This window comes from Callorhinus ursinus, unplaced genomic scaffold, assembly GCF_003265705.2.
Source record: "Callorhinus ursinus isolate GAN/ISIS: 27379988/994484 unplaced genomic scaffold, GSC_fseal_2.0 scaffold46, whole genome shotgun sequence".
Lineage (NCBI taxonomy): Eukaryota > Metazoa > Chordata > Mammalia > Carnivora > Otariidae > Callorhinus > Callorhinus ursinus.
Window position 1 is genome coordinate 9206104 of NW_027397108.1, and position 13598 is coordinate 9219701.

Here is a 13598-nt window from a genome sequence, read left to right on the forward strand (position 1 = left end):
CGTCTACCGCCGTGGCTGAAGGCGTCTGAGCGAGGAGGGGCGACAGCAGGGGACAAGGAAGCCAGAAGAACCCGAGAGGACGGTGGGCTTTGAAAAGCGCGGCAGGACCGGCGCACTCCGAACCTCCCGGCACTCCTGGCATCTGTGTGTTGTCCAGGCTCCCGCCAGGGCAAGCCATCTAGGCTCCTCCCGACGGCCCTTGAAAACTTCCCTCTCCTCCCTACACTCGACCCAGGGCCGGGGCCAGAGAGGCTGGGCTCGGTGTCCTGCAGTCAGCGCGCGAACAGCACTCACCTGGGTCCCTGCTTGCTGTGTCGCGCCCAGCTCCTGCGCGGTCCCGCGCTCGGCGCCGCTGTCCTCCCACCCAGCCCTAGCCCGCACCCCGGTACTGCGAGGGAAGGCGTGCGTGCGAGCCCCCTGCTGCGGACAGCCTGGCGCGAGAGGGCCGCCGGGGCCTGTGCTCCCCGCCCGCGCAGACGGCTTTCCGGAACCTGGCCTGGCGCGCAGTGTCAGAGGCCCCGCGGCAGCGGCAGGCCGAGCCCACAGGGGCATTAGGCCAACTCCCCCCGCGCACGCGGAATTCTCTATTATTATTATTAAAGAATCCCCCAGAACGTGTTTACGTTGAGCCGTATAAACTTCCTGCCAGGGCCTTTACCATCTATGAGAAATCGGAACCTGTTCTTGGAAAGTGGGGACACCGGAGCTTCGGGGCCAAATGGGCGGATTTTCATTGTGTGCGTGTGTGTTGGGGGGGGGGGACCCTGGGCAGCATGTGGGTTCAGATCCGAACGTGGCTAGTGTACACGTGAATGAGAGTAGGTGAGGATGGAAGCTCCCGTGGGCCTATTGTGTGCAAGTGAGTGAGCGCATTACTTGGGGCATACGTGCCTGAGCGAGGTGTGTGCCTGAGTGGGAAGGCTCGCATGAGTGTGAGTCTGCACTTCTGACTCTTCGTAATTTACCGGGTTTGCACGTGCACCAATGCATGCATGCGTGTGCGTGAATGAGCGAATGAGCGGGGCCGCTTGTTCCAGGAGACTTGCATGATTTTGGGCCCCACAGGGCCAGCGGTTCTCACTTGCTCCCGGCCGGCCCGCGGAGCCCGAGACAAAGCGGCAGCGACCCGCCCTGAGCTTTCGTTTTCCGCCCGGGCTCGGCACCCGCGGCTACCCGCCTGTTCGCGCGCTTCTGGGCGAGTCCAAAAAGTCCCGGGCGCAGCGCAGTCCTTCCCGGGGCGGGGAGAGTGGGTAGGCGGTCCCTCACGGGAACGTACGCCCGCTGGCCGCGGGGACCCGTGGCCGAACCGGCTGTGCCCGCGGTGGCCACAGCCCGGTGTCCGCTGCCGCCGCTGCAGTTGCGATCCGCCACCGGGCTGTGCGCGTCGGAAAAGGCCCCGGGTGCCCGCGGCTCCGGGCGGGGAAGGAGGGGGGCCTGCGCAGAGCGGGGCTGAACCGCGGGCGGAGGGCGCATTAACACTTGCTCGCCAGGTTGGTGGAGGCGGGGCGGTTTTGCAGGCGGCCGCCGGGCGGCGAGGGTGGGGGCCCTTTAAAGCGCCCACCAACGCGGGGCCGGAGGGGGGCAGGGAGGGGAGGGAACTCCTGGAGGGTCTTAGGCCGGCCCGCGAGACTCCGCAGAGAGAAGATGCAGTGAGGACGGCCTGGCTGGAGTCGTGGAGCCGAACGCCACGGGTGGCGGGGGCCAAGTGCTGCTCCCCGCGGGGGCGCACGGCCGCAGGCCCCGGAGGTGGTGCCTTCCCCAAAAAACCGGCGAGGGGGGGGCTTCCTCGCGGCCTCTGCCGGGGCTGCAAAGAGGCTGCCCTCAGCCTCCGCTCGGCTCCTTCCCTAGTGGGAGGGCGAGGGGGAAAGAGGGAGGAGAGAGAGGTGGGGGAGGAGGGAGCTGGGGAGAGGGGGGCTCCGCGCCAACCGCCGGCGGATCCAGCAGCTCCTCGGGGAGGACAGGCGGGCGGGCGGGCGGGGGCGGGCGGGGGCGGGCGCGCCGAGGCCCGCTCCGGAGAAGTGGCCGCGGATGACGGCAGAGGTGCAGCCAGCCCCGCGCGCGCAGCCCCCTCCCCCTCGCCCTCCTGCCCCCCCTCCTCTTCCTCCTCCTCCTCCTCCTCCCGGCTCGTCGGCGGCGCAGAGCAGCGGCGGCAGCGGCGGCGGCAGCAGCCACCCGATGTCTTCGGCGCCCGAGAAGCAGCAGCCACCGCACGGCGGCGGCGGCGGCGGCGGCGGCGGCGGGGGAGGCGGCGCGGCCATGGACCCCGCGTCGTCCGGCCCGTCCAAGGCCAAGAAGACCAACGCCGGCATCCGGCGCCCCGAGAAGCCGCCCTACTCGTACATCGCGCTCATCGTCATGGCCATCCAGAGCTCGCCCACCAAGCGCCTGACGCTCAGCGAGATCTACCAGTTCCTGCAGAGCCGCTTCCCTTTCTTCCGCGGCTCCTACCAGGGCTGGAAGAACTCCGTGCGCCACAACCTCTCACTCAACGAGTGCTTCATCAAGCTGCCCAAGGGCCTCGGGCGGCCTGGCAAGGGCCACTACTGGACCATCGACCCGGCCAGCGAGTTCATGTTCGAGGAGGGCTCCTTTCGGCGGCGGCCGCGCGGCTTCCGAAGGAAATGCCAGGCGCTCAAGCCCATGTACAGCATGATGAACGGGCTCGGCTTCAACCACCTCCCGGACACCTACGGCTTCCAGAGCTCCGCCGGCGGCCTCTCGTGCCCGCCCAACAGCCTGGCGCTGGAGGGTGGCCTGGGCATGATGAACGGCCACTTGCCGGGCAACGTGGACGGCATGGCTTTGCCCAGTCACTCGGTGCCACACCTGCCCACCAACGGTGGCCACTCGTACATGGGCAGCTGTGGCGGTGCAGCGGCCGGTGAGTACCCGCACCACGACAGCTCGGTGCCTGCCTCCCCGCTGCTGCCTGCGGCCGCCAGTGGAGTCATGGAGCCGCACGCAGTCTACTCGGGCTCCACGGCCGCCTGGCCGCCCTCGGCCTCCGCAGCCCTCAACAGCGGCGCCTCCTACATCAAGCAGCAGCCCCTGTCCCCCTGCAACCCCGCGGCCAACCCCCTGTCTGGCAGTCTCTCCACACACTCCCTGGACCAGCCGTATCTACACCAGAACAGTCACAACGCCCCCGCTGAGTTGCAAGGTGAGTGGGGAGACCAGGGCTGCCCTGGTCCTGGGGGACTCCGACATCTGTCAGTGCGCTGAACCCAGCCCCCAAACCGCTGACCGCCCTGGGCGAGAGCTCGATGCCACTTCCGTGGGGTGCGAACCCCACTGCTGGGGGAGGCATCAGCTCTCCAGAGTCTCTCTCAGCCTTGTATGCCGCCCTTTGAAGGGTGAGTGCAGCTGTGGGGGGGGGGGCAATTTAGGCCAAGATAATTGTTGTTTCTCCTTTTTGGTTCCAACTCCCAGCTGCTGGTAGTCCCTAGCCTGGCCAAGTAGGCCCCTTCCTCACCAAAAAGACTCAAGAGCCCAATATTCTACATCTCTTGGGAGTCCTCAGCCCCCTCACACCTCACAGCAAGTTCCCAGGATGGAGCCCAAGCCCAGTCTTGGCCAGCTGGCTGGGCCTCCTCCGTAATGGGCACCGGAAAGCTGCCCGGGCAGAAAGGGAGAGTTAGGCCCAAAGCTGCCTGGGCTGGGGGCTCAGAGGCCCAGCACCCACACCTCCCAGGGAACCAGGCCTGGCTGTTGGGAAGGTCGAGTTGGGGGACATTTTGTGATGACAGAGGCAGAGAGGGGCTGTGGCCAGGCCCAGAGCAAGAGTTAGAGGTGCAGGCTCCACAGACTCTTTTGTTTCTGAGGATCCAGGCTTTCGGTTCCTCTCAGGTATACTCCCCCCTACCCCTCTGAGAAGGAGACGCAGAAGAGTCTCCCCTCCGGCACTCTCCTTTCCGCCCCCACCAGCCTCTCTGGGCCTGGTTCTGGAAAGGGCACGGAGGAGCTAAGCAGGGCCTATCAGGGCTCAGCTGTCAGCCACCCGAGGGAGGCAGGAGCCGGCCTGGAGTTTAGAGGGCCGCCTCTTCACGGGGATCTCCCTGCTTGGGCTGCTTCAAACTCCCAGCCTTTGCTGCCTCTCCACCCCTTGGGGGAGGGGGCTGTTCTCCAAGGGGCCCTTCCCCTGGAGAAGCCTCCAGCCACACCAGGGCCTCTGCAGGCTTTGGGGTTGGGAAGTGGGTGCCCCAGCACCAGGCACAGGCCTTGGGCTGGCCGTGGAGGTGGAGGCCAGACTCCCCTTGAGGTCTGCTGGTCCATGGCAGCCCCCTCACCCCTTCCCCTTCGGCCTCAGGAAGCCCCAGCCCAGAGCTCTGGTGTCCGAGGCGGGAGAGGCCCACACAGCGGGCATCCAGGGAGCAGGGGTCATTGCTGGGGTCCTGGGATCTTCTGCTGGAGCACAGAGCCTAGGGCCTGAAACCCGGGGCTGCCTGGACCCGCCTGAGGCCGGACCTCTGGGAGTCTGGCACCTCGGTGGGGCGTAGGGAGGCAGCAGGGCTGTGCGCTAGAGCCGGGTGGCGCGGCTTCTCCGCCTGGAGCCCTGGGCCCCGACCCTAACTGTGCTCCCTGCCCTCCTGTTGCCTCCTCTGCAGGCATCCCGAGGTATCACTCCCAGTCCCCCGGCATGTGTGACCGCAAGGAGTTCGTCTTCTCCTTCAACACCATGGCGTCCTCGTCCATGCACTCGGCCGGCAGTGGCTCCTACTACCACCAGCAGGTCACCTACCAAGATATCAAGCCCTGCGTGATGTGAGGCCGCCGCTGGCGGGACCCTCCAGGCACGGGCGGCCTGGCGCAGGGACCCGGAACCCATCGCAAGAAACTGCTTTATTCTTGAGGTATAACCGTAGGCAGAAGACAAGGGTTTGACCCCTACCCACCCGGATTATTTGGAAAGGAATCCCCAAGGCAAAGACCCAGCATGGTGGTCAGAATCTCCTCCCCCACTCCTTCAAAAAATTAACAAATGGTGGCTGTGGGGCCTGGTCTGACTGCAGCTGTTGGTAAATAAAGTATCTATTTTTGATCCAGTTGAAGCCCGCTGAGAAGGTGCTGTATTGGCGGAAACCTCAACATCTAAACAAGAATTCTGCTGAGGCCTCTCCCCACCTTCCCTCCAATGGCAAAAGTGGGGGAAGGTTTTCAGAAGAAAGGCAAACATGTGAGACCATCATTATCAAATACTTTTATTTTTTGGTTGAGTATTTATCTTTTAATTTTTAATTTTTTTTTTTTTTTGGAAAGAATGTCTTGGAATGCGCAAGTCTCCTCTTAGAGCCGTGTTTTGCAGGGAAGGGGGGGGCAAGAAATCACGTCTCCCTCCCCATCTCAGAAGCCCTCCAGCAACCACAGGTGGATCTTTGTGCGGACTTGCGTTTCTGAAGCCACTGTTCGTCTTACAAAAGGAAACCAGAAGGAGCCCAGAAGCAGGGGCTCCCGGGGCCTCTGCCCTCCCCTCAGCCCTCCTCTGCCTTCTCTACAGTCCTTTTGGTTTGTTTCCAGTTGCATTTTGACTTTTTTGGCGGGTGTTTTTCTCACAAGACCCGACTGTCTCCCGATCTCTACTGTAAAAAACGTGCTGGTGTGAGAGCAAGGGGGTCACAGCGCGGCGCGGGGACAGGGAAGGCCGGTGAGCGCGCGAATTCAGGATTGCGGCGACGCAGAAAGGTTAAGGCACTTTTTTAAACTATAGCAAGGCTCATCCTGTTATTTATTCTACTTTCTTTCCCTAATAATCGAAACACCGCATAGGCTCCTCCGTTTATCAGTATTAATGGTGTAACTTTGTTGGCAATATTTGCCGCGTAGAATTTTTTTTTAGAGATCCATTGTAAATTTGAAACAAAGTCCGATCTGTGTAAAAACAAATTTCCATATGTTTATATAAATATATATATAAAATGAAGGACTACCCCCTTTTTTTAGTATTTGGCTGCTGGGGTGCAGCGTTTGTGACACGTATTTTAAATTTCCTTCTGCACTGTATAAAATGACAATTTGAGGATGTTTTGCCTTTTGTGTATTTTTTCCTAAAAAAAGAACAAAAATAAAAATGTATAACATTTGTACATTGCCGTTAACATTGTATCAACTAGAAATAAAATCACATGAGTATTTTATTGGGATTGGGATTGCAGAATATCTTCCAAACCCCAAAATATACACAGAAGCCAGTTTGGGATCTCTCTAGATTTGTTTGTTATATATGTAAAATATGGGTGATTCTGAATACTTTCTTCTTTTTCTCTTCTCTCCCCTCCTCCTCCTTCACTTCCCACCGAAGTGAAATCTGGACATGAGTAACTATTTTTCTTGGCTTCTGTTTTTTAAGAAGAGCCCTCTGCCCCCCTAAGTGTCATTTCTTGTTTTAAAGATATAATCAGATGTTGAAAGAAAAACCGTGCTCCTCCTCTCCCCAGGGAAAACCATATAGATAGAAGTATATATGTGATTTTTTTTTAACTTTTAACTTTTTTTTTTTTTTTGCCACCAATCAGTTTTACTTGGAGTTTCACGCTTACTGTTACCATATCCTAGCTGTTATAAATTATGAAACAACTTAAATTTTTTTGTACAGTTTTGGTCTTTTTGTTTTTGGAGGGTTTTTTGTTTTTGGTGCTCTACACTTGGTTTTCCCCAACTGAGAAGTGAGTGAAATTTAAGCAAGAAAAGGACCATTGGTGGGAGAGCAAGGTGACAAAAACATTTCCATTCAGTAACATCTTCCCCAAAGTCATTGTGGGGGGAAAACACTGTTTAAAACCTGTGTCTCCAGCCCACCACCCTCTTTCTATTCCAATTCCCGCTTACCTAAGAAAACAAACAGATCACATTGTCCGTGCGGCCATTCAGGACCCACCGCAGTTTCTGCCCGTCGTGGGGTCGCAAGCCTCTGAACCTGGTTCTTCTCAAATTTGACATTTTGGACTTGAGAGTAATTTCTCCAGTGCTCTGTTACATCAAAATTATCAAACTCGCCCAAGCAATTAATGTCCCAAACTAACCGCTGTCTATAAAACTGAGATAAAGGGTACAGGAAAAGTCCGGGGACTCCATCCCCGGGGTCTCTGGTGGGCCGAAGCGGCGGGGCCGCGGTCTCCCGGCGCAGTCCGCTGTTGCCCGCATGCGCCTGGCCCTGCACTCCGGGAGCACGTCTGCAGCGAGCAGAGAAGGCACTGTCCTCCTGGGGTGGAGGCCACCACAGCATCCCATCGGTGCCCAGGAAAACAAGGCCAGAGAAAATTCCCCGGGGCCTCCAGAGCAGAAACTTAGCGCTGCGCTTGCATCCAGGCAAGGACTGCAGGCGAGAGTGGGCTTCGTCCTCCCTCCTGCACCACGGAGACTGAGCCCCAGTTAGGACCTAGGCTCCGGGAAGCGGGGTTGATTAGGAGAAACCCAATGCCAGCCCAACCAGCAAGCTCCCCAGTCTCCAGCAACCTCTCCAGCCTCTGCACCCACTCTTTTGCGCCACCCCCCCCCCCGCCCCCGCCAACCCCGTCCACCAGAGATCTAGTGCCTTCTGACTGTGCTTGGCTTCAGTGCTGCTGGACCAGAGTCTGGGGCGGAGGTGAGCCCCGGCTTCCTGCTCAATCTCCCCAGCGGCACCCTGCGTCTCAGCGGGCTCTCCCACTGCTCCCACATCCCGGCCAGCCTGCGTGGGAGGCACGCAGAGGGGCCTGTGCAGGAAAACTGGCCAGGGAGCTCCAGGCTGGGCCTGGCCTCTGTCTCCCGGTCTGACCCAGGGCCTGGGGATGAGAGAAAAGCCTTCCCTGCGAGGAAAGCTTGGCTCGGAAAGGGGCTGAATCCGGACCCATGTTTGAGATTGCAGGACGCTGCTGCAGCGGCTGCTGGCACCTCTCGGAAACCCGCTCGCTTGGGCTGTATCTTCCCCGGGGCCCGTTTCATCCCTAATGTGCACAGGGGCCACGACACTGCTAACAAGAGCTGGAATTTGGACTCAGACCCAAAGCCCATGTCCCTAAAGCACTGTGCTCCATGGCTCCTGGTCACCCACGGGCAAGCTCCGACCCCGGTGCGCTGCGACTACCGGCGCAGCCCCACAAAAGCGTGCTGTGCATATATACAAGTTGCAATCTTTGAAATGTAAAGGCATTTCTGAGTTTGGTGCAAAACCATGCGTGCTGTGTGCATAAATGGGTATCATTCTAGCACAGGGGCATCCTAGGTAGAATTAATTCAAAAACCTGTGAGCATACCTCAGTGGGGGGCTGTCTTAGAACAATGCAGTCAAGCTGCTCTAAGTGTATGAATCCCTCCAGTAATAAAACGCCTGGAAGGGGGAAGTGGCTAGGGCTATGCCATACAATTTGTGGATTACACATCCCAGGGACTCCAGGGTTCTAGTCAGGGGAGGGGGCTGACGTCCTGGGCGCACCCTAGCCTCTGACCCATCGCAGACCCAGCAGCAGAAGTGCCCTGGCATTCTCCTGGCTGCCTAGTCCCAGGCGGGAAGGAACTGAAGGCCCAGCCAGCCCTCACACCATGGAGCTCCCTCCCTCCCTCGCGCCCACCTCTCGTCCACATCTGGCTGGAAGGTACTCAGGGTATGTGTTTCTGATGGGAAGATGCCTGGCCCATCAAAGCCCATCTGTCCCAGTTTTCTTCTCCCTTTGGGGCTGGAGAGCTGGGGACAAGGAGAGGCATAGGGGTGCATGAAGGCCTGGCTCCCTGCCTTCCAAGCCCCCACTAGCCGGCAGCCATTCCAGAGGAAGTAGAGAGATGAAGCTACAGTCCCTGCTCTGTCACCACGAAGCCTGGGCAAGCCCTATCACCTGTGAGCCTCAGTTTCCTTATCCCTAACAATACTGTCCTCACAACCTATGAAGGGCAGTGGCTAATATCCTTAGGAGCTCTGTGGCACCCAGACAGGGGTGGCCACAAGACCCACGCATGTCTCGCCCTGCTTCCCTAGAGATCTGCCAGTCTGTCCGAGGGTGTGTGTGGTAGGAGGGTGGGTGCCATACAAGATGCAAGATTCTGTACTTTACAAGGTCCTAGACTCAGGGGTTTCCAATGAGCACTCAGTTTGGGAGCCACTGAGCTCCCCATCTTCTGGCATGCTGCACCTGAGCAGACTCTGCTCCCTTCCCAGGGAGGACCTCCTAACCTCCAGGCCAGAAGACCTCTGAGCCCAATGACTTCATTTCTGATGGTGATCCTCAGTGTCGAACTGCCCTCATCTGAAACAGTTGGGGTGTCTGTTGAAACTGCAGATTGGGGGAGGGTGGCCCTGAGAGCTACGTGATTCAACTCTCTGGAGGTGGGACCCAGGATTCCAGTCTTCACAGATTTCCAGGGGTCCTGGTGACTGCTTGAGTTTGAAGTCTCTCCCCCCAGAGTTCTCTGGGCTCCTGGGAAAAGCCCTGGTGAAGGAGGCTCAGCCTCTGCTGCCCCCTCCCGCCCCGCTGCTGCAACGGCTCCGAGTCCAGGCAAGCAGACACGCAGCGGACGTTCATGTTCACAAGGCATTGCTGCGCGCTGGCCATGGCAAGTCCTCTTCCCACACACCCCTTGGCCCTTCTTGGGATTCTCTTAGGGAGGTCCTAGGACTACCCCTGCCTTCCAGAGGCAGAAACCGAGCATGGACAGTCAGGGGGCTTGCTCCAGACACTGCTAATAAGAGCTGGAATTTGGACTCAGACCCAAAGCCCACGTCCCTAAAGCACTGTGCTCCATGGCTCCTGGTCACCCACTTTCCTCCAGCCACCAGGCCTAGTGAAAAGGGGCAACTGAAGTGTGGCCCACGAGACCACTTCTGCTGGGGTCTCTCAACACAGGGCCTCTCTCAGCACGTCTGCCTGGGAGCTGGCGGTGTGGTCACGCTGATGGCGTGGGGAGACTGGCCCAGCAGCCCGAGCTCACACCCCTGACATCCACGTCCTCTGGCACAATGGACTTAAGACTTCATGGGCTTCCACCCTGGCCCCCCGTGAAAGCCCCCTTCGCTTCCTTTGGCCCCCTTAGTCCAGAGGAGGGAAGCTCAAATGAAAGTTGAAACTCAAGGCAACAGAGGCCAACTAGGGTAGCACATGGGGCTGTGCTTCCCTGTTCTGCTTCTGGAATCTTCTGGGCATCATGTCAGAACCCTGGGCTGTTTCAAGAAGAGAGGCCTTTGCTGGGCATCTCCAGCAGACAAGCCATATCCACTCATGAGGGTACACAGATGGATTTTAGGACCGAGACAAATCACAGGCCTTTCTCAGTGTTGACGCATGTGCTCTGGGGATGGGCAGGGGACGTCTCTGAGTGAGAGAGAGGAATAATGGCCCATGGACACTGAGCACCTCCATGTGTCTGCCACTGCAAGGGGCTGGATTCAGTGGCACATATACCCTGGTGATCATGGGTTGACAGACCAGGGTACTATTTCCAGCACCAGGACCCCTGGGGTCGTGTTGACACGCTAAAGAGACATCACCAAGGCCAGGGCAACTCCGGGCCCCGAGCAGAGGCAGGAAGCCCCCAGCGTGAGCATGATCAGCGAGAGGCTCCCTCCAACTCTTACAGGGTAGGTTTTCCGAGGGTGGGGTGGGGCGGGAGATGCAGAAAAGGTGCAGGCCATACCCTGTGGCTTTGGAACAGTGGTCTGGGGAGAAGAAACGGTGACAAGCCTCTCCAAGCATCTTAACTCCCACACCATGGAGGGAGCACGGGCCATGCGTCCCACTGTGTCTAGGGTTAATGGCCCCAGGGAAGTGCACCAGGTCCTCAGACGTCCCCTGAAAAAGGGTAAACTGTTTCTGTATTTGGGAAATGCCCCCAGAGCCAGCCACAGATCGGCACACGTGTTTCTGGGTTCTACACCTTGGCGTGGCCACGGCTCACGTGACACAGGGAGCACTGCGCTGTCTGTGCAAATGGTCCGAGGCCTGGGCATGGTCAGCAGGCATGGGCAGTGGGTGCTAATCAACTCTCCAGGGGTCTGCACCAAGATGCCTTCCCTGGGGAGAGGGGCCTCCCACTGGCCCACATCTGGCTGGAAGGCACTCAGGATATGTGAGTGGAGAGAGAAGAGGAGAGGCAGCCCACGCATCTGACCCACCCCAGAAAGAGCACCCCTGTGGCTTCTCCATGAGGCGGCAGCGCCACCTGCTGTCCACCGCGCAGTTTCTGTTGGGACAACAGCCGACTTCCCAGGAAACCCAAGGAAAACAGGTTTCACCAGAACGTGGACAGATGTGCACGGATGAACCTAATTTTGATGATCCAGGCCTTCTGATCTTTGTTAAGGGGCACCTGGCTTTGGGGGGGCAGGGTAAAGACTAAATCAATTTGGTCTTTCCCTAATTACACAAGCGATACTGCTTATTTAAAATAAACCTTGGAAAAGTGAAAAGAGGAAAGCAAACATCACTTCAAACCCTGTCTCGATACAGCTGTGCTGGTCCCAAAAGATGTCCCTGTACACACAGACCCCAGGGCTCCTGAGAGGCAGAGAGCAAAGGTTCTAGTTGACAGAGCAGGAGTCAGAGGGCCTAATTTCCTTTGTAGGCTCACGCAGGTACTTCTCCTCCCTGTGCCTCGGCTTCCCCATCTGTGAAGTGGAGGTGATGGTAGGAGTCCATCTCTCAAAGCACTCTTGTGCAGCTTAAGTGAACCTGAAGCCTACAAAGGGCTTACCGGTGAAGAAACCAAGGCACAGAGAGGGAAAGCATTTTACTTGAGAACACACAGCGAGGACACACCAGAGCCGGATTCACGGCAAATCCTGGTGAGCACAGCTTCACCACCACATTCCTCAACCATTATGTCATCTCTTTGGTGTCCCCCACAAGCCACTGTGGCTTCCAGTTACCCCTGAGGCCCTGCCGGTTGCCAACAGACAGTCCACCAGCATTTCTCCAGTGGACAGGCTTCTCCCCTGTTCCATCTTCCTCACCTGGGGAAGAGGAGTGTAGTACATTCTTCTGAGGGGTGAATGAATTAATCCGCCCTCTGAGGTGGGGAGGGATGTTTGGTTTGCTCATAACTCAGCACTTCAGGGCCCCAGTTTATTGCTTCCAAACCAGCCAAAGTGCAAAACGTCCACTTTACATGGTCACATGTCAGCTCCCATTTTCATCTTCGTGATTTATGGATGTTGAAAATAAAGGGTTCCATTCACAGGACGGAATCCTGCCCTGTCAGAGGAACAGGAGTGTGAGCCTGCTTGAAAGATCGCCCAGGCAGTCTCTGGTGAGAACCCGGGATGATGACAAGGCCTGGCAAAGTGGTCGGGGCCCACTGGGGACGGGGGCGGGCGTCCAGAGGGCTGCGCCGCACACCGGGAGTAAGCCACCACGCCTCGCTGCCTCCGGTTCCTCACCTACGAATGCCGTGGGACACGGGCTACATCCAGCAACAGAGGCCACGCTGGCTCAGCACCCATCACACCACGGGCAGCTACTTAGTGACGCACACGTCAGAAGCGAGGGCATCAGGAAGAGACGGCACAGAGTGGGCAGCACCCAGGGGCCCGCAGCCAAGGTCCGTCCGCAGACTTCTGAAGTGAGCAGGCCTGAGCCCAAGCGCCACTGTGCCTCTGGTGTGCCGTGGGCCTTGGGAAAACCACACCTCCCCCATTTCTCTTCTAGAAAATGCCCCTGGTGTTGCCTGCCTCCCTCCACTTCAGGTGACAAGGTGAAGACAATCCACAGGCACAGAAGGCACACAGACGGCTCTGGCCTAGTCTGTGATCTGCGACAATCTGACTCAGCCTCAGTCCGCTGGGGGCTAAGGGCAAGTGGATTCCTCTCTCTGTACCTTGCTATCAGTTCTGTGAATACGGATGTCCCCCAAAAGGGATTGAGGATTAGGTGAAATTACGCATTTGCTTATCTATGTATATAATTTGTGTTTCTAGATTTTATCTTCATTAATACGTATAAATACACATCATTTATCTATATTACGATATAAACACAATTAGGCATCTGATTAATGAAAAACAACCGTCCAAATTTAAAGCAGCAAAAATCATCCATTTCACTCCTGACAACAGTCTGGGCAGGGCTCTGTGGAAAGAGCCCCTCTCTGCCCCAGGGGGCATCCTCTGAGATGGCCCAAGTGGGGCTAGAGGACCCACTTCCAAGGCGGCACAGCCACAAGGCTGGTGAGGCGCTGATGTCAGTCCCTCTCCGCCTGGGCCTGGGCAGCATGGGCTTCCTCATGCTGTGCTTGGCTGGGCTCCTCAAACCAGTGTCCTAAGAAGAGGCCGCAGTGGCCAGTGTCTTAGCTTCTTCCTATAAGCCACCAGTGCCACTTAACCCTAACCAGGCTGTCCCAGAGCCCAGAGTTGAGGGGGTGGGCACAGACTCCTCTCCACAGAAGGTGTGTCAAAAAAAACTTTCAGGCCACGTTTTCCAACTTCCACAGCATTTAAAACAGCTCAGTAGGGGGCACTGGACTCTCAACCTCAGGGTTGTGAATTCACGCCCCAAATTGGGGGCAGATTGCTTTTAAAAAATAAAAAAAAAAAACAACTCAATAAATCTGAGCTGTCATCAGGAGGAAAGTGTCAGCAGACAACACAAGCCAGTGTAGCTGAGGATGCTATCCCCTCCCTCAGCAGCTGGGGAGGGGTGGTC

The 13598-nt window shown here is 57.8% G+C and overlaps 1 protein-coding gene across 1 annotated transcript; it reads left to right on the forward strand.

Moving 5' to 3' along the window:
• Positions 1–1271: 1271 nt before the first annotated feature.
• On the forward strand, positions 1272–5359 carry FOXF1 (forkhead box F1). Its single transcript, XM_025860340.2, has 2 exons — positions 1272–3160; positions 4605–5359. The coding sequence occupies exons 1-2, from the start codon at positions 2029–2031 to the stop codon at positions 4763–4765; spliced, it is 1293 nt and encodes a 430-aa protein (XP_025716125.2). The 5' UTR covers positions 1272–2028; the 3' UTR covers positions 4766–5359.
• The last annotated feature ends 8239 nt before the right edge of the window (positions 5360–13598 follow it).

What these genes read in the sequence shown, in the direction of transcription:
- FOXF1 (XM_025860340.2), top strand. Translation starts at nt 2,029, where the DNA reads ATGACGGCAGAGGTGCAGCCAGCCCCGCGCGCGCAGCCCCCTCCCCCT. An exon ending in CGCCCCCGCTGAGTTGCAAG is followed by an intron (nt 3,161 to 4,604) that starts GTGAGTGGGGAG and finishes CCTCCTCTGCAG; the next exon opens with GCATCCCGAGGTATCACTCC.